A 24,405-nucleotide genomic window follows, 5' to 3' on the forward strand; every position below is an offset into this window, starting at 1 on the left:
CATAAGTCGACACATGACCTTAGACATGTCGACCTATGCATCGAACAGGTTGATACATGACTTTCATAGGTCGACCTATCTGTTGTATTTTTTAAAAAATTCATATTTTTCTCAAGTCCTTTGCATTCCTTTTTGCCCTAAATCACCCATGCATATAAATACTTCATACATGCATCATTTTCACGAATTTATCTATCTATCTCTATCCATCTTTTTTATTTTGTAGTTTGCAAATTATTGATTGCATTGATCATTTGATCAATATTGTTGGATCATAATTTTGAATGCATTTTGAAATTTGTGTTGTTGTGTAGATCACAAACCATTTGGTTGTGATTGGATTTCTAAGAACAACAAACACTACATAAAGTTCCAAACATTGTTGATCGCACACTAAGTGTTCGACAAATTGCTTTACTTAAGTTTTTGTGTGTTTTAATCATTGGAGATAGACTTTTCCTATTGTATTATATTCAACTAATTATGATTAGTTGTGGTTGATTGACTTATGAATTATTATCATTGCATTGACACCTCTACGCATATCCGAGCTTTTCGATAGTAGGTTCGGTTAGACGATTTTTGATCCGAGAAAATTTTGAAACTTGCTTCCGCGTTATAAACATTTTCAAAACCAAATTTTGGTTCAAATTTTAACTTGTGATCTATTCACCCCCCCCCCCCTCTAGATCTTGGCATATTGTCTAACAAAAACCACCAAGCTGTATACTTGCTTAGTTAAACATTACCAAAAAAAGGGGAAGTTCTTTGTCCACCTTTGGTGGTTCCTTCCACACCCTTGAAAAACCGAAAATCCCCTTCATGTGTCCGGAGATACATCTCCGGATGCATCCAAAATCACACCAATCTTCACCTTTCTGAGATTCACCCATTTTGCAGAAAACATGGTTCGGAGATGCATCTCCTTATTATATTTGAGTGTATCCGGAGATGCATCTCCGAAATATCTCCTGCACTCAATTATTATGTTTTAATTCATTGAACTAGTTAAACTAACGACTAAGTCATATTTCAGGGGATGCATATCCGAAAATGACCAACGAGAAATTGGATAAAATACCACATTTCACGATCTTGTTCTCCATACTCAAACAAAACTCCATTTTGAAAACCCTTTAAAAAGTTTCTTTCATTCTCAATCACATCTTCAACACCAAAACATCATTTTTGTATTTCATCACATCAAAAGGAGGAAAGAAATCTGGAATTGGAGATAAAGTTCATTCATTTCATCCCTCATTCATTGCATTAATCTTATTTATGATTAAAAAATGGACGTTGAATCCGGATATGCATCTCTGGATAAATTTTGGTGTGGTCCAAATTTTCATATCAGGATGGTCCTGTTAATTTGATTTTTAACATTATTTTTTTTGTTATTGGTGGTATTAGAATGGTGCACCCAAATATGTTTCCTAAAGCTACTATGAATGTGGATGTTAAACCAGTCTAAGTGAAACATGATTTTAATCTAGATGAAGTGAATGATGATGTTCAATCAGATGAAGAAAATGATGATGTTAAACCGAGTGCTCGATCGATTGTTGTCGAGGAAGATGTTCATGCACAATTTACAAATAAATAAGTGTTTATTATTCGTGAACATATGCTACAATGGATCCGTAGAGAAGTCGGAAAATTGGGATTTGGCGTTGTAATCGGAAGGTCCGACAACGATTCTAATATAAGACAAGAATTTGTAACAATGATATGCAAAATAAATGACACGTACCAACTAATGATTAAGAAGTTGAAACGAGATAACACTAGGTCGAAGAAACATGAGTGTCTGTTTAACTTACGCATATACCGTATGGCAGATGAGACATGAAAATTTAATGTGATTTCCAATATACATAGTCATGCCTTGACTAACAAGCTAGTCGGTCATCTCATTGTATGTCTCCTTGTTCTAGAGGAGATAAAACTTGTTTAGGACATGACATTAAACATGGTTGCGCAAAAAAACATACTAGCATCTTTGAAACAAAAAGGACCTCTAAATGTTTCAAATATCAAGCAAATATACAACGTGCGTGCTCGGGGAAAAAGGAGGTAAGAGGACCAAAATCTGAGATGCAACAACTCTTGAAGCTTTTGGAAGATGACATCTCTGTTTCGAAAAGGAATGCAAAGTTTGTGAGGATAAACTCATTGTTCAAGATATATTTTGGAGTCATCGTGATTCTGTCAAGTTGTTCAACACATTTTCTCTGTGGTCATAATTGACTAAACATATAAAACAAACAAGTATAAACTTCCACTCCTAGAAATTGTTGGTGTTACTTCTACAGAGATAAAATTATGCTCTGTATAATACCTTGGTTTTGTTCTGCATAATTTTTTGGTAGTTCTGGAGATGTTTCTCTAGCCACACCTTTTAATTATTAAAAAAACAACACAGGGGACCATCTGGAGATGCATTTTCGGACACACCTTCTAATTATTAAAAAACAACACATGAGATCATTCGAATATACATCTCTGGATATACCCTTATTTTTTGGGAAAAAAAGAGGATCGGGAGATGCATCTCCGAATTCTATCTTGATTATATGATATGGTTTGTAAGGTCCTTATTGATCTACAATTTCTATAAATAGGGTCTCTCATTCTATTTTCTTTACAAAAACCAGAATGAATCCCTATCCCCATATTGCATTTGCGTATTTCAATGAGACAAATCCCCCACTTCAGTTTAGAATCTCCGAGGACATACTTCTCGTCGATCTGGAATCCAAACTGAATACTCTTCTGTGATATCCAGAAAATTGGAGAGTTGTCAAGCTCGAGTATCGTTCATCCTCGATTGACAGCGGAGGAAGATATGGTTCACCATGCTTGAACTGAAGACGGATGATGATTCAAAGGTTATGTGGTGTACTTTTTATTGTTACTTAACAAAAGGTCTAATTGAAGTTAATGCAACAATTCAAATAACAGTCAAAGATATTATAAGGATGTTGCAACCTGTTTTTAATTACATGTAATGTTAAATTTGTGTAATGTTTATCTATGTGATTTTTTTGGATATTTTATTGTGTTAATGTTGTTTTTTTGAAAGTAAGCTATCGAAGAATGGATGTAGGACATACAATTTACAAACTTGAGTATTGTTTGTAATTAATAAATTAGCCTTTTTTTTATTTTTTTAAGTAAATATGAGAATATTTATAATATTATTTATAATTTATTTAAAATTATATATGAAAAAATATTTGTGACTAAAAACTAAAACTAGTGATTTTTCAAATCTCTTTTATTCAGACAAAAAATAAGACTCAAATCAGACAGAGAAAGTACAAGAGTTTTTCGTAGACTTACCAAAATATTACTCCATTCGTTTTTTATTATAAGTCGTTTTTTATTTTTCACACGTATTAAGAAATGTAATAGTTGTGGTATAAAAAAAAGAAATTCTGAAGGGTTTTAAGAAATGTAATAATTGTGATAGATGAATGATTAGTTATAATTAATGTTTTTAATATCATTGAATCATACAAACCATACGAGACAAATTTCTCATCACTAATTAATATAAAAATAATACGATGCATATTTTCCATTGATATTTTTAGAAAAAATACAAGATAAATATTATTTTTCACTTATAAAATAAAATATAGTTAATATTTATCACTATAACAATAAGTAGAAAACGAAACAAATATTTATCACTCAAACAAAAAAAGTGCTAAATAATTACTTTTCGTTGGTTGATATAAAGAATACAAAACAAATATTTATTATTAAGACATGAACAAACACGAGACAAGTATTTTAAAAAGATAGAAGAATTAATTGTTTTTATTAACATAAAAAAAATATTTATCAAAACAAATTAGTTTTTAAAAATGGGATTAATTATTATATACTGTCAGTGTAAAAAGTTTTACACAATCGATTCATCACCATTCTCCGTTTGTATTACTTTATAGATTTTTAAAATAAAAATCAAATTTGTTTCAACATCCAACGGCTATGATCAACTGACGGTGTAAAATCCTTTTACACGGTTAGAATATTTCAATTAAATCCTTTAAAAATATATGAAACATATTTCTCACTTATAATTAAAAAAAATATAAATAAATATTTTTCACTTATAGAATGAAAATACAAAATCAATATTTATTGTCACTAAGTAAAAAAAACATGTGACCAATATTTATGAGTGATGCATAAAAAGTGTAAAACAATTTTTTTTCATTAATGTAAAAAAAAACATGACACATGACACGCATGTATATATTAACCCTACATAAATAAATATGAGACAAATATCTTTCATCAATAAATACAGAAATAAAAATAAAGAAATGTCAAAATAATAATAATAATAATAATAATAATAATAAATTAAGAAAAAGTATTTGTCAATAATGTATTAAAAATACGAGAAAAATATTTAAATCACAAAATAATTATGCTTTAAAATTCTAAAAAATAATTTTGACAATAAAATATTTATTTTTAATAAAAGAGAAGAGGAAATAGTGTAATTCAAGTTTATTTCAAGAAAATATAATTTAAATTTACTCTACATAGAATATTATTCATCTTATATTTTGTTCACAATTAAGGTAATAACAATTATTTAATAAGATGTAAAAAATTGTATGTATGAGCTATCTACTCCAACTACTTCTTTAATAACTTATTTATAAATAAAAAAGTGTTATAAATTATAAGTATGGAAAGAAATATAACTAAGTGATATCGGATGAGATTGTGATAGATATTGTTATTACGTTAATTGTGAACAAAATATAAGATGAATAATATTCTATCTAGAGTAAATTTAAATTATATTTTCTCGAAAGGAGTAGTTGGAGATGATAAAATAAATGTTTATTTGTTACTAATTAATGAATTAATATTGTTTACATCTTCTAATTAAAAATGACAATATTTTATAAGGAATTAATAATTCATATTTATAATTAAAAAATATTTTTTAAAAAAGAAGGAAAAATTAGTTATACTTAATATTTTTCAAATCATTCAAGTATAAAAGTAGTATAAGACATATTTCTCGTCACTAATTAAATAAGAAAATCATGTAACATATTTTTTTACGATTAATTTAAAAAACAAAATAATTATTCTTTTACAGATATAAATAATATATAATCAATATTTATTATTGACAAGTCAAAAAATATAAAACACCCGTACATAGAAAAAGTGCAAGACATTTATTTTTTGTTAATTAATATTAAAAATAATGACACAATTATTTATCTTTGAAACATAAAGATAAATAAGACAAAAATTTTCTTCGAGAAATTTATAAAAATAAAAGTATAATATTTTTTATTAATATCTAAAAAATACCAAATAAATTTTTAAACAATAAAAATAAACCTGCTTTAAATTTACAAAATATAATTTTGCCTATAAAATATTTATTTTAATATAAGAGTGGAGGAAGTGGTGTATTCTCAATTAACTAAAAAAGAGAATATAGATTTTCTCTTACTTATATTTTTGTTTACACTTAACATAGAATAACAATCTCCTACTGCGTCGTGCACTAGAATTTAATTTAATGTTCAACTTTGATTCCGTCTTATATTTTTGCTTAAATGTTACAAGTTGGTTTTTTAACTTAATTTAATTTAATTAGTCGTTATATAAATAGAGGAATAAGAGTGTTGAAGATTTTAATCTATCACTGGATCCAACTTACTTGAGTTATTTTTTTTCTTTCGTATAATTTGTTGCGAAATAGGGGATATTTAAAAAAGAATATCTTAATGTGAAGCAACTTGTTTTTTTATATCAAAGTTTGTTATTTTAGATAGGTACTACTTTATTATCCTTTTTTTTCCGTATAAATCTATAGTTTGTTTTTAAAGATAAAAGTTTGTAAGGTGGTAATGGCTTCAAAAACTTCTTTGAAATCCGTTTGGATGATAATTTGTTGAATGTTTCTATTACTAACAAGTTTCAAACCTTCCAACCCAACCCATAATTTAGTTAAAAATGACTTGCACTTACTAAGAAACTTCGCAAAACCAACTAACACTTTACCTTTATCATCTCTAATGAGACCACCACAATCAGCCTTTTGAGATTCCTTAACAGCTCCATCAATATTGAGAGTCATCCAAGGACTATCTAGAGGTTGCCATCTAAGAGGAGTTGTGGTTTCTTTTATTACCGTGGCTTTTCGCGACTTTAGTAGGTTGTCTTTATACTACATCACTCTCTCCTTGATGATATCTTCTAGATTATCAGGCATGATGAAATCATCATCAAATTAGTCTCTTAACTTAAATTTTGTTATCCTATTAGACCATTTCCGTCAATTTTTGAAAAAAAGTAACATTAAGTTTTAGTAATGTGGAGTGATAAGAAATTCATGGGTACAAATCTGAGTTAGTATATTACTTAAAAATTGATATATTGTTTCGCCTCCATGGTTCTCCCAAAAACAGGAGTGACAAGAAATCCATTGATACAAATCTGAGTTAGTATATATACTTAAAAATTGATATATTATTTCGTCCCCATGATTCTCCCAAAAACAAAATTGTCGCAGCTTAAACTATCAATTTTTAATTATATATATATATATATATATATATATATATATATATATAATTCAGATTTATACTAATAGTCTTCCTATCACGTCAATCACATCATCAAAATTTAATATTTTTTTACTAAAAATTAACGGAAGAAAATAAATAGGGTAAAAAAGTGAAGTTAATGACTACATTGTAATATTTTTTAATAAAAAGACTATAACATTAAATTAGATTAAAACAAATGGAGTATATTATTTTCAGAAAATTAAAAAGGACAAAACCCTAAACCCTGCCGGAACCATTTCCACCAAAAAAAAATGAGAGGTCTCAATGGAGCTATATCCGTCGCAAAGGCGCTAAAAGGCAACTCCACCGCCGTAACCACTCTCCTCCGGCCGCCGCGATCAGCTCTATATATCACAACATGCTGGACTTCTTCCAACCCTCGGAATCTCGTTGATCGCTCCGACCTATCAACTGCCCTAGCTATTCGAAGTAACGCCGTAGGGTTCAGGTATTACGGTTCTGTTACTGCCACGTCTCTTGCGCAGCAAGATCTCAAAGCAACAGGCTCAGAACAAAATCGCTTCAATCCCAAAGAAGTTGTTCTCTTTCAGTATGAAGCTTGTCCCTTCTGCAACAAGGTTAAAGGTAATTTTTTGTTGGAGTTGTTTGTTTATCCTTTACTTGATTAAACGTTTGGAATTCCATTGACGAATTGAAGTTCTAATCTTTGCGCTGTGAATTTTGTAATTTCTTGCATTTTTTTCTCTCCAGCTTTTCTAGATTATTATGATATTAAGTACAAAGTGGTGGAAGTTAATCCGATGAACAAGAAAGAGATTAAATGGTCTGATTACAAAAAGGTGCCTATTGTCACTGTTGATGGTGAACAATTGGTTGATTCTTCAGGTTCTTATAATTGTTTTATTAATACTTCCATTTGTGTGATATATTGTGTATTGTTCATGTGTATAGAATATTCTGAAATGTGAACTTTGCGCCTTTTGTCAGACATAATTGATAAATTGGTCAAAAGGATACATCCAGATTATGACCTAAATGCTGATGAAGAGAAGAAGTGGCGTGGGTAGGTTTTTCTAATCATTTCTTATTTATTTGAAACAGAGTAGTCAATAGCGGCTAATAGCGGCGCTACCGCTACGGTAATAGCATTAGCGGTCACTATGTAAATAGCGGGGTAGCAGAGCAGAGCGGTTTCTGACCCAATATCCTTTTCCCCTCTAAAAAAACTGAAATTATCCTTTAAATTTACAACGTTTTAAGGGTAATTTTGGATTTTTCGATCAAATTTGAGTTGAGACTCAACCATACCCTTCCCTCATAGTCGGTTATGCACTTCAAGAATCATGTGTGCTTTGATTTATGAATATTTTGTGAGTTGAGTTATCTGTTTAATTCTCCATTAAATATATGTTTATAATTCTTATATGTAATTTGTCCAAAAAAGGATAAGCGATTATCCTACTATCCCACATTCGGGGCCGCTCTGTGCTGCTATCCGGAAATGACTACTCTGTTGCTTACCACTAGGAAAAAAACTATATTCTTTGGTTAAATAAAATATGGTTGCTCTTGCACCACTGCCAATGTCTTAAATTGCGGTTGTGGTTATGTTACGATTGTAGAGAGTTGTGGGTAAATTTACAATAGACATGGCCACAACTTGCAGCTACAAGGTAGCTGCAGACTGCAATTTGAAACCATGGATAGTGCTGCCATTATTAGGAGTCTTGTTTTTTTTCTGCAAATATTAGTTGTACTTCCTTCTTGTAATAGTAGATGTAAAATTAATTACATATATGGCTTTGACCTTGATTTATGACACTAGGGCGATGATCTGACTTGTTATGTAGGTGGGTGGATAATCACTTGGTGCATGTTTTGTCGCCAAACATATATCGAACTGTTTCGGAAGCTCTTGAATCATTTGATTATATCACCACTAAAGGTAAGGTTTTGACGACAAATGTATCTGTTGTGAATATACGTTGGAATATATTTCACTTTCTCATTTTCCAGATGTGAAAAGAATTAGTTTTTAAAATCCGAACAATCTTTTATTCAGTTATTTCATGCAAATTTGTTGATATTATGAACTATGGAATGTATATTAAACTGTTTCTGTGGATTTATGATGTTACTTACCACCTGATTTATCAATCCGGTTTGCTTGGTTCAAATTTAAATAAGCCCTGTTCAACTAAGCCATTTTTTAAAAAGGATCCTAGTAGATGGAGAAGTATGTTTTAAAAGGATACCGATAGAGGGAGAGTGGTATTTCCTTTCAATGCACCGCAGAATAATGTGCACCTCATTTTATGTTCTTCCTTTTCACACTCAGCTTGAAAAGTAACACTACATTAGTTTAGGCTTTCGTAAAGCAAGATTTATCAATCCTTACCAGGGTGATTACTTTTATCATTCCCCTTCACTGTCTGCTGCATCCTTTTATTTTTCTCATTTTCTGTTTGTGTATACCAAAGTCTAGTATGTTATTGAGTGTAAAGAATTTTTGAATTCTCCCTCTACGCAGGCAATTTCAGTTTATATGAGAGGTTAGTGGCAAAGTATGGTGGGGCTGCTGCTATGTATTTTGTGTCGAAGAAATTGAAGAAGAAACACAATATCACCGATGAGCGTGAAGCGTTGTATGGAGCTGCTGAACAATGGGTTGATGCTTTAAAGGGCCGAAAGTTTCTTGGTATGTCAAGTTCCATGAGCATAATTGAGATTGAAATATTCCCAATAAAAATTATATGTTACCATAAAGACTCATATGAGTTTATAATTTTTAATTTTGGCAGGTGATTTGGAACCTAATTTAGCAGATCTTGCAGTCTTCGGTGTTCTAAGACCCATCCGCCACCTCAAGTCCGGTCGAGATATGGTAGAGCACACAAGGATTGGAAAATGGTTTTCTGAGATGGAGCATGCAGTAAAACAGGCTTCCTGAATGAGTGAGTATACATAGATAGAATATTTCTAAGTGAGTTTCAACTTATAGACAAGGAAATATGAGGAAACTTTAATTGAAATAATTTGCTTCCACCATGTTTGGTAAGTCTTTGTAAGCAAAACAAGTTTTGTTCTATTATTTATCTTGTGGTTGTATTGGGGATGTGTAAAACCCACGTATGTATAATCATACTTAGGTATATATTCAATAAAAAGTCTTTCCACTATAGATTGAGCTCAATAATCTCTCTCTCTCTTATATTCAATTCTGGAAAAGTTGGCATTTGTTGTGAATCGTGTATGAATATTTAGGACAATGCTGATCCAGATGATAAATCACTAGTGATAAATTCTATACTATTCTTTTTTCTAGAGGGAGATAGAAAGAAATGTCTCTTCATGGTTCGCCTAATGTGAACCTGCCCCCAAAGTGAGATTAAAGATAATGAGCAAAGAAGAAAATGAATTTCATTTTTTAATTTAATTTTATAAAAAAACATATTTTTGACCATTGAATCAGTGCGACATCACAAGCTACATATACATACTTGACATCTTTTTTAAAAAAAATTAGAACCAGTAGAAAAGATTAAGTAGGGATACATTTGAACTTTGGCCTTTCTTAGCTGATAAGGTGGTCATATCAGTTCCCGAATGAGTTACATCATATGGGTCGGTCCAAAAAATTATAGGATTTGAATTTTAAAATTAGAGTTTATATTTTCAGAATTTTTTTAATCCGGCTAGTCCATGGTGGATAGTCTATTCCAAAAAATTATAGGATTTGAATTTTAAAATTAGAGTTTATATTTTCAGAATTTTTTTAATCCGGCTAGTCCATGGTGGATAGTCTATGAGGCTTACATAATTATAAATTTAAAAAAAAATCAATCTTTTTCTTTTTAATCTTATACATTAATATATTTAATACTTTTTTTTCGTATTTTATTAATTTTTTTATGTTAATTATTTAAGTATTATTTTATATAATTTAGACATGTATTTTATTTAATATTATATTATAGTATTTATAAAAAATAATATAATCTTTAAAAATATATTATATTTAAAATAATATATTTTTTAATTTCATTTATAATAAATATTATAAAAATTTTATTTTTATTTTTATTTTTAAAAAGTTTATTTAAAATTGGATAACTCAAAATCCATTTAAGATCGGATTCAAATAATAATTTTTGAGTCTATATTATAATAGGATTTTTTTAATCCAACATTTATAAAATCAGAGGTCCGGTCCGTTAGAACTGGACCACCCATTTTGATAGTTTACATTTACGTTTAAGCGGTAAAACCACATTTATTTCATAGTCATTTTCTTCTTTTTCATCCGAGTCAAGTTTGATGGATTCTTTTGAAAGATTGACATTTAGAGGGTGCTAGGGAGATCAGTTAGTGCTGATTTTTTTTTCTAAGTTGTCGAGGGTTTGAGTGACCTATTTCTAGGGGTAGTTAGTCTTATACTTCTTCTAAGTGTCTATTTTCTTAAAAAAGTTTTTTTTAATTAGTAGTATTAATTATAATTTTGGTAAAATTACCTTAAGTAATTATTACAGAGTAAAAATAAAATAAAATAAATATAATAAATAATTAAAGATATTATAAATAAAATATGAATTATTATTTTAAAAATATCAATAATAATTAACTTCTTTTAACATATATAAAAAATAAAAAAATAACACATAAAAAAGTTAAAAAGAACTAGGGATTAGTATTTTTGGATCATTTGGATTGTCAATACCACATCCCAATGCACTTTTTAACATGATTTTAAAAAGCTATGAGTCTTGGCTTTATGCAAACAATACTTTGCTTTTAGATAAGGCATCATTTGATAATCTACGTGATATTAAAATTATGAAAATTTCACCTGATATTTACATTTATTCTTATATCATTGCATTTTATAAAAAATATTAATTTATATATTTTTAATTAATTAATTATTTTATTTTTTAAATTTTATTTCACGTAAAAGACTTTGCAAAAAGAGTTCATTTTTAATTTTTTTTATGATAATCGATTTTTATGTATCGGAAGACTTTCCAAAAGAATTCTGCTATTCATTTTCAAGTATTTTTTAAAAAAAAATTATGTGTCGAAAGATTTTGCAAAAGAGTTCCGATAGTCAATTTTTACGTACTGAAAAACTTTAAAAAAAAAATCAATAATTATTTTTCAAATTTTTTTAAAACTTTTTTTGTGTTCCAAGTCTTTGCAAAAGAATTTCGGTAGTCAATTTTTATGTACAAGACTTCGCAAAAGAGTTCCGATAATCATTTTTTAAGCATTTTTTTAACTTTTTGTGTGTACCGGAAGAATTTGCAAAAGAATTCCGGTAGTCAACTTTTGTGTACTAGAAGACTTTGCAAACGAGTTCTGGTAATCAATTTTTGTGTACCGAAAGACTTTGGAAAAGAGTTTCGATAGTCATATTTCGAGTATTTTTTAGACATTTTTTTTGAGTATCGGAAGATTTTACAAAAGAGTTCCGATAGTCAATTTTGCTCCATGCTGACCCAAGACATTATACTGATGCCAATAGGGATGCATTTATCACTAGTATAACTTAACATGAGTTTCTCCTTGTATGTCACACATACTTCCTTCAGTAGCTGAACCACTTCTTTAATTGTCAAATCTTCTTTTGACAACCATATCCCCTTCAATATTATGTCGTCCAACCTTTTCTGAATTTTAAACATAATAATTAATACATTTGTTTCAGCATCTGACTCTGATAGAAACATTTTAGATTCTTCATAGTAATCAAGAACTTCTTGCTCGTCCTTCTTCTGAGTTTGTGACTTACTTACCACTATGATACTTAAGATGTCTGTTACATTTTGGAAAATATCTTCCTAATCATTTGTATCATCCTTTATTAGCTTTGCTTGAAATTCAAGAAGATATCTAACATCTTTTATCGTGCTTAACTCAAGGTCAAACTTCATATGAGGAACAACATGTTCCACCATGTTGTCTGACAAGTGAACAACACACATGAGAGCTTTATCATTGTTTTTCAGTGACTTTCTCTAGCAGCTGAACATCCTCTTCAAAGATCAAAGCTTCTTTTTGTAACATCCTTTCAAGGGTTATCCTTATTTGACATAAATACTTCAGCACAATATCCTTATTAAGGAGAGACACGTTACAAATATCAACATCCTTAGTAACATATTCATAGACTAGTTCGGACCCATCATGAACATCATTGTTTATAAGAATAACATCCTCATACGTACTGAAAAAGTTCTTTACAACATTATCAATGTTGTTACTCAAATTATTCTCCATAATGTTCCTCATTATGCTGGCAAAAAGGAGTTGTTCAACTTCTTCATTTAAGTACCTATTGAGAGAGACAATATGCACATACATCTGATAGAGCTTGATCTTCAGAAAAACTGACATTCTTGGACTTAATCTGATGGTTCCAAGAGGGATAAGAGAATCATGGATACTCATATCTTCATCAACAAATATCATATAGTTTTTTTTATTTGACAACAACAACTTGCTCCACATCCAAATTCTCTTAAATATGGATAGACTTATCCTTTGGAGTAGTCAATCTATATTCCTTTCTCTTTGTAGCACCTACCAGAAGAAATTTATCATTCTTGCTTATCATTTCTTCATTCAGAGTCTGATCATGGTTCTCCATAGTACCATACTTAGTTAGGGTTGCATCAGCCTCAACATGTTCATGAACTTGAACATCATTCTCCTTATGCACTTGAGACTTTGTCAACATGTTGGATAAAATGTATGGAACATCGTCATCACCTGTCGCGGTGAGAATCGGAGACCAAGCTATTGGATTAACTTGACTCGCAAAACATTGATATCACCACCGAACTTTTATTTTTCCAAGGGAAGGGGAAAATATTCAAAATAAACCCAAAAATAAACATGCATAGCAAATAGTAAAATTAGAAGCAAAGTAAGTAGAGATCAAAGGTACGGGGGTTGGTTATGCAAAGGGAAGGTATTAACACCCTAGGCTTTTGTAGTACTCTACAGAAACCTTTTGAATTTATCTATGTTTTGGTTTAAAAGTTTGCATTTTTGAATCAAGTAATAAAAGGGGTAAAAAAATATTTTGGAAAATGTTACTTGACTAAAGGTAAGTCAAAGTTTGAGTTTGAGATGCTTCATGTGTACTAAAGCATTTTCAAGTGTACTTGAATCTCTATTGACTAAAGGTAAGTTAAGTTTTGTGTTTGAAACTAATCATGTGTACTAAAGAATTTTCAAGTGTAATTGAAAGTCCATTGACTAAAGATAAGTCAAGGGTTGTGTTTGAAATGCCTCATGTGTACTAAAGCATTTTCAAGTGTAATTGAAAGTCCATTGACTAAAGGTAAGTCAAGGTTTGTGTTTGAAATGCCTCATGTGTACTAAAGTATTTTCAAGTATAATTGAAAGCCCATTGACTAAAGGTAAGTCAAAGTTTGTGTTTGAAGTTCCTCATGTGTACTAAAGCATTTTCAAGTGTAATTTAAAGTCCATTGACTAAAGGTAAGTCAAGGTTTGTGTTTGAAATGCCTCATGTGTACTAAATCATTTTTAAGTGTAATTGAAAGATCCATTGACTAAAAGTAAGTCAAGGCTTGTGTAGGTGTTTTAGCTTGAAAAGGGGGTAGGGTTTGGTTTAGGGTAAATGCATGAATGGACAAATAAAGTCAACAAACAAACAAACAAACTGTACATGACTAGGAAGTCAACATGAGATCATTTCCCTTGGATTTAGATACATAATGATACATGAACTAGTAAGACATGAACAATCTACTTATATGTTTTTGAGGCATGATGAACATAAACAAGATATGACAAAAGTATACATAACACTACAAGAGATAGCACATGAACAAGTATGAGATACATATTCAACATTATGGAAGTTTATGAAGGTAATACTTGAATGAAATGATAAACAATTATAAGACATGGATGTAACATTACAAATTGAGATACAATACAAGTGGAGTGTGTCATACCCCAAAATTCACCCTACCCTTCACATCGATCATGTAGGTCACTAACTCCAAACATTTGCATATCATCCTCATCCATTCATTTCATTGAATAAGCATGGTACAACTAGAGGCGACACGTGACTTGAATTCATGTGTTTCTGGGTGCACTGATGCGTTTATTCAGTCATTTCATTCAATCATGGTATAATACGATTTACAAGTCTTGTGATCATTTGGGTTCATTGGTTCACTGCATGTCGTTATCTGATTCATCTTTTCATCATTGCATCATAACATTTTTCCATTGATCTCAATTTCAAACGGATTTTTGATGTCAAGTTAATTCGAATAGATTTTTATTCGAGTTAATTTTGGTCCAAATTGATGTTCGGAAATTCTATTTAAATTTTTGAATTTTAACCATTGTAGATTTTTATTTCTTTTTCTAATGGGCCATTTTTGTTTAATTATAATTAAGCCCATTTCAATCCAATACCCATATTTATCCATTTCAAAACCATTTATCCATTTCATAATCATTTATCCATTTACCAATTCAAAAATCCATTTTTTATCTAACTCTATTTTTAAATCCATTTTTCAAACTCTATCCTAATTTCATATTCATTATCATTATCCATTTGAAGCCCATTTAAACCATCACATATCCAAATCCATTTAATATTCATTCAAAGCATTAACCAAAATCATTATCCAAATAATATGTCATCTTTTATTAATATACATTAAAATAAATGCAAAAAAGGAAAAAGAATGAGGCTATGAACGGAAAGCTGCACCAAGCCAAAGCAAACGCAGCAGGAAAATACAACTCACGAACAAGCAACTGGAACTCTTACAAACGCAGTGAACAAGCCATGAAACGAAAAACCAAGCCAAGCTTCCATCCAATACGCGAGCGAAACGCACGCCAACGGATGAGAATGTAACTTAACTGCAGAAATCCTTCATAAGCCAACAGAAATCCAAAGGAAACACAAGTCGTAACTCCCAGCTGCGTAAAGCTCCCTCCTAAGCCATCAACACCAGCTGTGACGTGAGCCAAAGAGGCAACGATGCAAAAGCAAAAACCAAGTGCAAACCACTCATAAGCCAAGATGCCAAATAACAAGTGAAAAACGACAATGAGAATTACAAAACACAAGCTGCAAAACCAAGCCTCCCAAAACCAATCCAAAAGCACGAAACGCGAAAGCCAACATGCCAAACATCAAAACACGGTGAATTGGATTCAAAACGCACAACTCAATCAGTTGTAAATCCAAGCTATAAATTGATAAGCTAAGGGTGAATCGCTTTTTCTTGAATCTTCTTCCTCTATAAATTGATAAGCTAGGAGTGATTGAGAATGAAAGAAACTTTTTTAAGGGTTTTGAAAATGGAGTTTCGTTGAGTATGGAGAAGAATATTGTGCAATATGGTATTTTATCCAATTTCCCGCTGGTCATTTTCGAATATGCATCTCCACAAATATGACTTAGTCGTTAATTTAACTAGTTCAGTGAATTAAAACACAATAATTGGGTGCAGGAGATATTTCGGAGACGCCGGGTGAGGGCCGCCGCCGGCGACGAAGCCGGCATGGCCAGAATTGGAATGCTTCGGTCTCATCTTTTTTTCTGTTATTTCGGCACGATACTGAATTGAAGAGGAAGATGAGTTTCCTCTATGCTTCATCCATTCGCACCTGGGCTTTAGGGTTCACTTTAGGCCCATGTAGCTCAAGTAGTTCAGTGAATTATTGTTAATTGTAAATTTACGTGTCGGGTTTTTGTTATCGTATCCACAGGGATTGTAAGATATCACCGCCGTTCGATGGTTGTATTAATTCTAGCTCAATGTAACAATAAGGTTTTGGTTGGTTGTCACGTTATCTTGCATAAAAAGGTAATAAATTGCGGTAAAAGTTATGGTTTGAATAAATGAGAAATATTGCCAAAGTTAGGGTTCGATGATCACTTTGCATGTATTTGTTCGGTCAACACTCTTATAAACTCCTTTAGATGATAAATCATTTCACAAAGTCCTCCCAATATGTTTCTCTCGAACACACATTGTGAGTTTTCCCATTTTGATCCATTGTTTCTCTCGAACACAATCTATCAAAATGACAACTTTTTGGTTCAACCTTATGGTGAACAAAATCATTCATTACTATCTCTAGCTAACAAACAAGATTGGATGAAAACCTAGGTCAAGAGTTGGTAAACATCTCTCGATCATAAACCAACACAAAGAGTTTTAAATAGAAACAAACTTTTCATCATATATTCACCATTAAAGAGTTTACACATGAAGATCCTTACATTTACACACAAAGCTAGTAATCACCTACATCTAACCTTGACAAATGGAGGACTTAGCTACTCATTTTCATGGTAGCTTGGTCGGCAAGTTTCGGAAGAAGGTTGATCAACATCCAAGTCGGATAATCGATGTTGGATGGGAATCCACCTTCTTTTTGTAGAAGATGGTTACAAGATGAAGAGAAATGAAAACTAGGGCATAAAAGCTCCCAAGAACAATGCTGGAAAATATCTCTAAGAAAGTACAAAAGTGGAAAAATGCTGTAAAAACTAGGTATGGTGCTCAAAAGTGGCACCTGCTACTTATAGAGTAGTACTAGGTTGTCATGCTCGCTAGGCGAGCAGAAAGGCTCGCCTAGCGAGGGTCTAATTGTGGCACACAAGGCACCTGTGCCCAGAGAAACAGGGTTTGTTGAACTGTCATGTTCGCCTAGTGAACAAACCTTCGCCTAGCGAAGGACACGCTCCAACCTTCGCCCCAGCGAGGTTTGTAACACCCTTCTAAATACCCCAAATATTTAATCAAAATAACAAATATGTATCTATCAGAGTAAATATGCAATTAAGGGTGTCACACAATATTTCACACTATTCATCAAAGTAGCTTGTCATGCTCATTTATTTATCAAATAAAACAGTTGCATAATACGCAGCGAATAGAGATCAAATCGATCATTCAAAACATGCAACATACTACATGTAAACTGGTTCAACTATCATCAACAACACAATTAAAATGTTCCCTCCCGATGTTACATCTATCAGAGCATGACCCACTAGGAGACTACACTAGACTCCAAGCATTAGCTTCTACTCAACTCATTTCTCGTTACCTGAAAAATAGTTGTAAGGGTGAGTTCCTCAATCGATATAGTAAGCATTATAAAATATCATGTCATGTTAAGTAATTTAACACATTAATCACCCTAATCATATCACACATTCAGTAACGGCACATCAACCCAATTATCATACTCAATACTACACAATTCATACTCATACTCAATGTCAACACAACCACACGTATAATATTGGAATACATCCATTCATATTATACGCCATACATACATTATGAAATGAGACTCCACACATGCGGTACCGACTATTCTTGAACATATAGTTCAAGCTCACCGATCAAATCCAGATACGGCTACTAAGCTCACTAGTCCCACTCATTTGAGATCTAGTGACTCACTCACTAATTCCTCACCATGGGAATTAGCTACAGCCCCAAAGGCTATGCTATGCACACTAATCACCTAGCATGCAAACATCAACAACGAATCCACAATGATTCACTCACTAATTCCTCACCATGGGAATTAGCTACAACCCCAAGGGCTATGCTATGCACACTAATCATCTAGCAATGCAACATCAACAACAATCCACAATGGACATATGCTCACACTCTAAGCCATACAACAGTCCATTCACAAATACATGCATAATATATACATTCACAACATTATGCATATCATCATACATCATCAACACATGTATCAAACACCATATCATGTCAAATAATTAATCACAGTATTAGCACCCTCTACTAATACCCTTACTACCCAAAACAACAGGAAATAATCCCTATTACATCATCCGCCAACATATGCCAACCATCAATTAAGTACACAACATTTAAAACACCAATTTTCCACTTTGCAACAGTGTTAACCGGTTAACGCCCTGGGTTAACCGGTTAACGCAGCACAAACACGCTTCCTGCCCAAAACTTAACAGTGTTAACCGGTTAACGCCCTGGGTTAACCGGTTAACGCAGACAGAACAGCAATATCTCAGCAATCACAACAGTGTTAACCGGTTAACGCCCTGGGTTAACCGGTTAACGCAGACAAAACAGCAATTTTACACAATACAACACAGTGTTAACCGGTTAACACCCTGGGTTAACCGGTTAACGCAAGACAGAAAGCTGTTCCTGCGCTAACACAAGGCAGAATGCAGAATTCTCCGCATTTTCCGCCGTTGGAGGACTTCCGGACCTCCGATTCCAATTCCGTAACAAGCTATACGTCCAGCAAATTACGACTCACACGACTATCGATTCAATTACAGTTTTTAACACAGTTTATCCAACGTAATTTTCAGCATTCACAATCCCAATTAGGGTCAATTCAACGGTTTATCACTACCCATTACATGCTAATCCATAATACCCATTAAACGACGATAAACCCCCCTTACCTGAGTTAATCCGGCGAATCTTTTAGCTTCAAGCTCTTCCTTCTTCAACCTTCTTCCTCTTGTCCTGCCTCTTTGCCCTTTCTCCACTTTCCACTTTTCAGTCGCTTCTCTGTTTTTCACGTAAAAACCCTTTCTTTACCAAATGGACTCTTTTTCTTATTTCCAACTTATATATATTTTCCAATAATTATTATTCCAATAATAATAATAATAATCCAATTATTCCAATTATTTAATTAAATTAATAAATATAATATTAACTTAAATTAAATAATTATCTTATTTTTATCGGGGTGTTACAACTCTCCCCCACTAAAAGAGTTTTCGTCCTCGAAAACATACCTCCAGCGAACAACTCCGGATAAGACTCCTTCATCTGACTCTCCAGTTCCCAAGTCACATTGCCACCTGCTGGTCCTCCCCAAGCTACCTTCACCAAGGCAATCTCTTTACCCCGCAACTGCTTCAACTCTCGATCCTCGATCCTCATAGGTGATGTTTCAACAGTCAGGTTATCTCTCACCTGTACATCATCTATTTGGACTACATGCGACGGATCATGAATGTACCTCCTCAACTGAGACACATGAAAAACCTCATGCAAATTCGCAAGCGACGGCGGTAAAGCGATACGATAGGCTACCTCCCCTATCCTCTCCAAAATCTGATAAGGACCAATAAATCGAGGTGTCAACTTCCTCGACTTCAAAGCTCGACCAACCCCAGTTATCGGAGTAACACGAAGAAACACATGATCTCCCTCTTGGAACTCAAGTGACTTCCTCCTCTTGTCATGATAACTCTTCTGACGACTCTGAGCAATTCTCATCTTCTCCTGAATCATCTTAATCTTTTCCGTAGTCTGTTGAACAATCTCCGGTCCAACCACAGCACTCTCACCGGACTCATACCAACATAAAGGTGTCTGACATCTCCTACCATACAAAGCTTCAAACGGTGCCATACCAATGCTCGAATGAAAACTATTGTTGTAGGTAAACTCAATCAAAGGCAAATAACAATCCCAAGCACCTCCCTTTTCCAAAACACAAGCCCTCAAAAGATCCTCTAGTGACTGAATCGTCCTCTCAGTCTGACCATCAGTCTGCGGATGATATGCAGAACTCAATCTCAGCTTAGTTCCCACAGCCCTCTGCAAACCTTCCCAGAACTTCGATGTAAATCTAGGATCTCTGTCCGAAACAATACTTGACGGAATACCATGCAAACTTACAATCTTCTCAATATACAACTCAGCTAATTTCTCTAACGGATAATCCATTCTGATCGGAATGAAATGAGCCGACTTTGTCAATCTGTCAACAATCACCCAAATAGCTTCAAAATTCTTATTTGTCCTCGGCAAACCAGACACAAAATCCATACTGATACTATCCCACTTCCACTCTGGAATAGTCAACGGTTGCATTAGCCCAGACGGCTTCTGATGCTCAATCTTTGACTTCTGACAAGTCAAACAGGAATAAACAAAACTCGCAATTTCTCTTTTCATTCCCGGCCACCAAAATAACTTTTTCAAATCATGATACATCTTCGTAGCTCCAGGATGAATACTCAGGCCACTACGATGTCCTTCCTCCAGAATACTCTTCTTAAGTTCGGTAACATCCGGAATACACACCCGATTACCAAATTTCAAAACACCATTCTCATCAACTCTGAATTCATCACCTTGACCTTGATTCACTAGAGTCAACTTATCAACCAAAAGCACATCGGATTTCTGACCCTCTCTAATCTCATCCAGAATACCACTCGTTAATTTCAACATTCCCAATTTAACACTATTGTGAGTACTCTCACACACCAAACTCAAGTCTCTAAACTGCTCAATTAAATCCAATTCCCTAACCATTAACATAGACATATGCAATGATTTCCGACTCAATGCATCAGCCACTACGTTTGCTTTACCCGGATGGTAATTCAAACCAAAGTCATAATCCTTCAGAAATTCTAACCATCTCCTCTGTCTCATATTCAGCTCTTTCTGATCAAACAAATACTTTAAACTTTTATGGTCACTGAAAACCTCAAATCTTGATCCATACAAGTAATGTCTCCATAACTTCAGAACAAATACCACAGCTGCCAACTCTAAATCGTGTGTCGGATAGTTCCTCTCATGAACCCTCAGTTGTCTCGAAGCATAAGCTATAACCTGCTTATTCTGCATCAACACACCACCCAAACCCAACAATGAAGCATCACAGTAAACCTCAAATGGTTCCGACGGACTCGGTAATATCAGAATAGGAGCAATAGTTAACCTTCTCTTTAACTCTTGGAAACCTTCTTCACATTTTGAGTCCCAAACAAACGCTTGCCCCTTTCTGGTCAACATCGTCAACGGTAACGCCAACTTAGAAAATCCCTCAATGAACTTCCTATAATAACCAGCCAATCCAAGGAAACTTCGAATCTCAGCAACAGACTTCGGAGCTTCCCACTTAGACACCGCTTCTATCTTAGAAGGATCAACAACAACACCACCTCTTGAAATTACATGACCAAGAAAACTAACCTCTTCTAACCAAAATTCACACTTAGACAGTTTAGCAAATAACTTCTTTTCTCGGAGAACTTCTAAAACCACTTTCAAATGTTCAGCATGCTCTTCTTCAGATTTCGAATACACCAAAATGTCGTCAATAAACACCACAACAAACTTATCTAGGTACGGATGGAAAATCCTATTCATATACTCCATAAATACTCCAGGCGCATTAGTCACACCAAAAGGCATTACAGAATACTCATAATGTCCATACCTTGTTCTGAAAGCAGTCTTCTGAATATCCTCAGTTTTCACACGTATCTGATGATACCCAGATCTCAAATCTATCTTACTGAACACACTCGCACCAACCAATTGATCCATCAAATCATCAATCCTCGGCAAAGGATACCGATTCTTGATCGTCACTTTATTCAGTTGCCTGTAGTCCACACACAACCTCATAGTACCTTCTTTCTTCTTAACCAATAACACTGGTGCACCCCACGGTGACACACTCGGACGAATAAATTTCTTATCCAATAGATCTTCCAACTGACTCTTCAATTCAGTTAACTCAACAGCAGACATACGGTACGGAGCCATCGATATCGGTCTAGTACCAGGTACCAAATCAATCGAGAACTCAACTTCACGCTCTGGCGGTAATTCATTCACTTCTTCTGGAAACACATCAGGAAAATCACACACCACTGCTAGATCACAAATCGCCAGTTTATCTTTAGCCTCCAAAGTCGCTAACAGCATAAACAACTCTGCCCCATCTGCTACTGCCTCATTCACCCGCCTCGCTGATAGAACCAAACTCTCTCCTTCCTCAATCTCAGGAAAGATCACAGTCTTATCAAAACAGTTGATAGAAACCCGGTTAGACACCAACCAGTTCATACCCAAGATAACGTCAATCTGCACTAGTGGAAGACACACAAGGTCCATCCCAAAGTCTCTACCAAAAATACTCAAAGGACAATTTAAACAAACTGAAGTAGTAGTCACTGAACCCTTCGCAGGAGTATCAATCACCATACTACCATGCATCTCAGATATCTCTAACTTAAGTTTCACAGCACAATCCAAAGATATAAAGGAATGAGTAGCACCTGTGTCGATAATAGCTACAAGAGGAAAGCCATTAATATAACACGTACCTCTGATCAAACGATCATCTGCAGAAGTCTCAGAACCCGATAAGGCAAAGACCTTGCCTCCTGACTGATTCTCTTTCTTCGGCTTAGAACACTGTGGACTGATATGACCCACCTCTCCACAGTTGAAACAAGTTACAGTCTTCAACCGGCACTCTGCAGCCAAATGACCACCTTTGCCACACTTGAAACACTTCATCTCAGCACTGGTACACTCATGGACACGATGTCCAGCCCGACCACATCTATAACACTTAGCAGGGGCGCTAGAGTCTCCCCCACTAGGCCTCTTCATCCCACTCTGCTTCTGAAAACCTTTGCCAGCTGCATACGGTTTTCCACGATCATTCTGATTCTTGCCTTTCCTATCAACCCTTTGCTGATAGCTCTCTGCTCTGGCTTTGGAATCCTGTTCAAAAATCCTGCAACAGTCAACCAAGTCAGAAAACACTCTGATCCGTTGGTATCCAATAGCCTGCTTGATCTCGGGACGTAACCCGTTCTCAAACTTCACACATTTCGAAAATTCTCCAGCAGCCTCATTATAGGGAGTATAATACTTTGACAGCTCTGTGAACTTAGCAGCATACTCAGTAACAGACCTGTTACCCTGTTTCAATTCCAAGAACTCTATCTCTTTCTTTCCTCTGACATCCTCTGGAAAGTACTTCCTCAGAAATCTCTCTCTGAATACAGCCCAAGTGATCTCAGCATTCCCAGCAGTTTCCAACTCAGTGCGGGTAGCAACCCACCAATCATCTGCTTCTTCTGACAGCATATGCGTACCGAACCTGACCTTCTGGTTATCGGCACACTCAGTCACTCGGAGGATTCTCTCTATCTCCTTCAACCACTTCTGAGCGCCATCTGGATCGTATGCTCCCTTGAACATTAGAGGATTGTTCTTCTGGAACTCACTCAATTGACGAGCAGCTCCCATTCCCACAACATTCGGATTCCCTCCAAGTACTCCAGCTAGCATACCCAGAGCCTCAGCAATCGCAGCATCGTCTCTACCTCTTCCAGCCATCTCTATTCTGAAAACCCAACAAGCTAAAACAATAAGTACTGATAGGGTTACACAACACCTATCCCGTACAGGGGAACAGAATAATTACGACTCGACTCGACCGACCATGCTCTGATACCACTAATGTAACACCCTTCTAAATACCCCAAATATTTAATCAAAATAACAAATATGTATCTATCAGAGTAAATATGCAATTAAGGGTGTCACACAATATTTCACACTATTCATCAAAGTAGCTTGTCATGCTCATTTATTTATCAAATAAAACAGTTGCATAATACGCAGCGGATAGAGATCAAATCGATCATTCAAAACATGCAACATACTACATGTAAACTGGTTCAACTATCATCAACAACACAATTAAAATGTTCCCTCCCGATGTTACATCTATCAGAGCATGACCCACTAGGAGACTACACTAGACTCCAAGCATTAGCTTCTACTCAACTCATTTCTCGTTACCTGAAAAATAGTTGTAAGGGTGAGTTCCTCAATCGATATAGTAAGCATTATAAAATATCATGTCATGTTAAGTAATTTAACACATTAATCACCCTAATCATATCACACATTCAGTAACGGCACATCAACCCAATTAT

At 33.8% G+C, this 24,405-nt stretch overlaps 1 protein-coding gene across 1 annotated transcript; it reads left to right on the plus strand.

Annotated features, from left to right (window-relative positions):
* Window positions 1–6,811: 6,811 nt before the first annotated feature.
* On the plus strand, window positions 6,812–9,768 carry LOC127084715 (uncharacterized). The gene is made up of 6 exons (XM_051025222.1): window positions 6,812–7,211; window positions 7,338–7,472; window positions 7,575–7,650; window positions 8,438–8,532; window positions 9,118–9,285; window positions 9,389–9,768. Exons 1-6 carry the CDS (start codon window positions 6,878–6,880, stop codon window positions 9,535–9,537), a joined length of 957 nt encoding a protein of 318 aa, XP_050881179.1. The 5' UTR covers window positions 6,812–6,877; the 3' UTR covers window positions 9,538–9,768.
* The last annotated feature ends 14,637 nt before the right edge of the window (window positions 9,769–24,405 follow it).

The sequence above is a fragment of the Lathyrus oleraceus genome, chromosome 5 (genome assembly GCF_024323335.1).
Source record: "Lathyrus oleraceus cultivar Zhongwan6 chromosome 5, CAAS_Psat_ZW6_1.0, whole genome shotgun sequence".
Classification (NCBI taxonomy): domain Eukaryota; kingdom Viridiplantae; phylum Streptophyta; class Magnoliopsida; order Fabales; family Fabaceae; genus Lathyrus; species Lathyrus oleraceus.

Bases quoted from the DNA above. Each gene is read 5' to 3' on its own strand.
- LOC127084715 (XM_051025222.1), top strand. From the start codon at position 6,878: ATGAGAGGTCTCAATGGAGCTATATCCGTCGCAAAGGCGCTAAAAGGC. The intron at 7,473-7,574 runs GTTCTTATAATT...GCCTTTTGTCAG, and splicing joins ACAATTGGTTGATTCTTCAG to ACATAATTGATAAATTGGTC. The intron at 9,286-9,388 runs GTATGTCAAGTT...TAATTTTGGCAG, and splicing joins AAAGGGCCGAAAGTTTCTTG to GTGATTTGGAACCTAATTTA.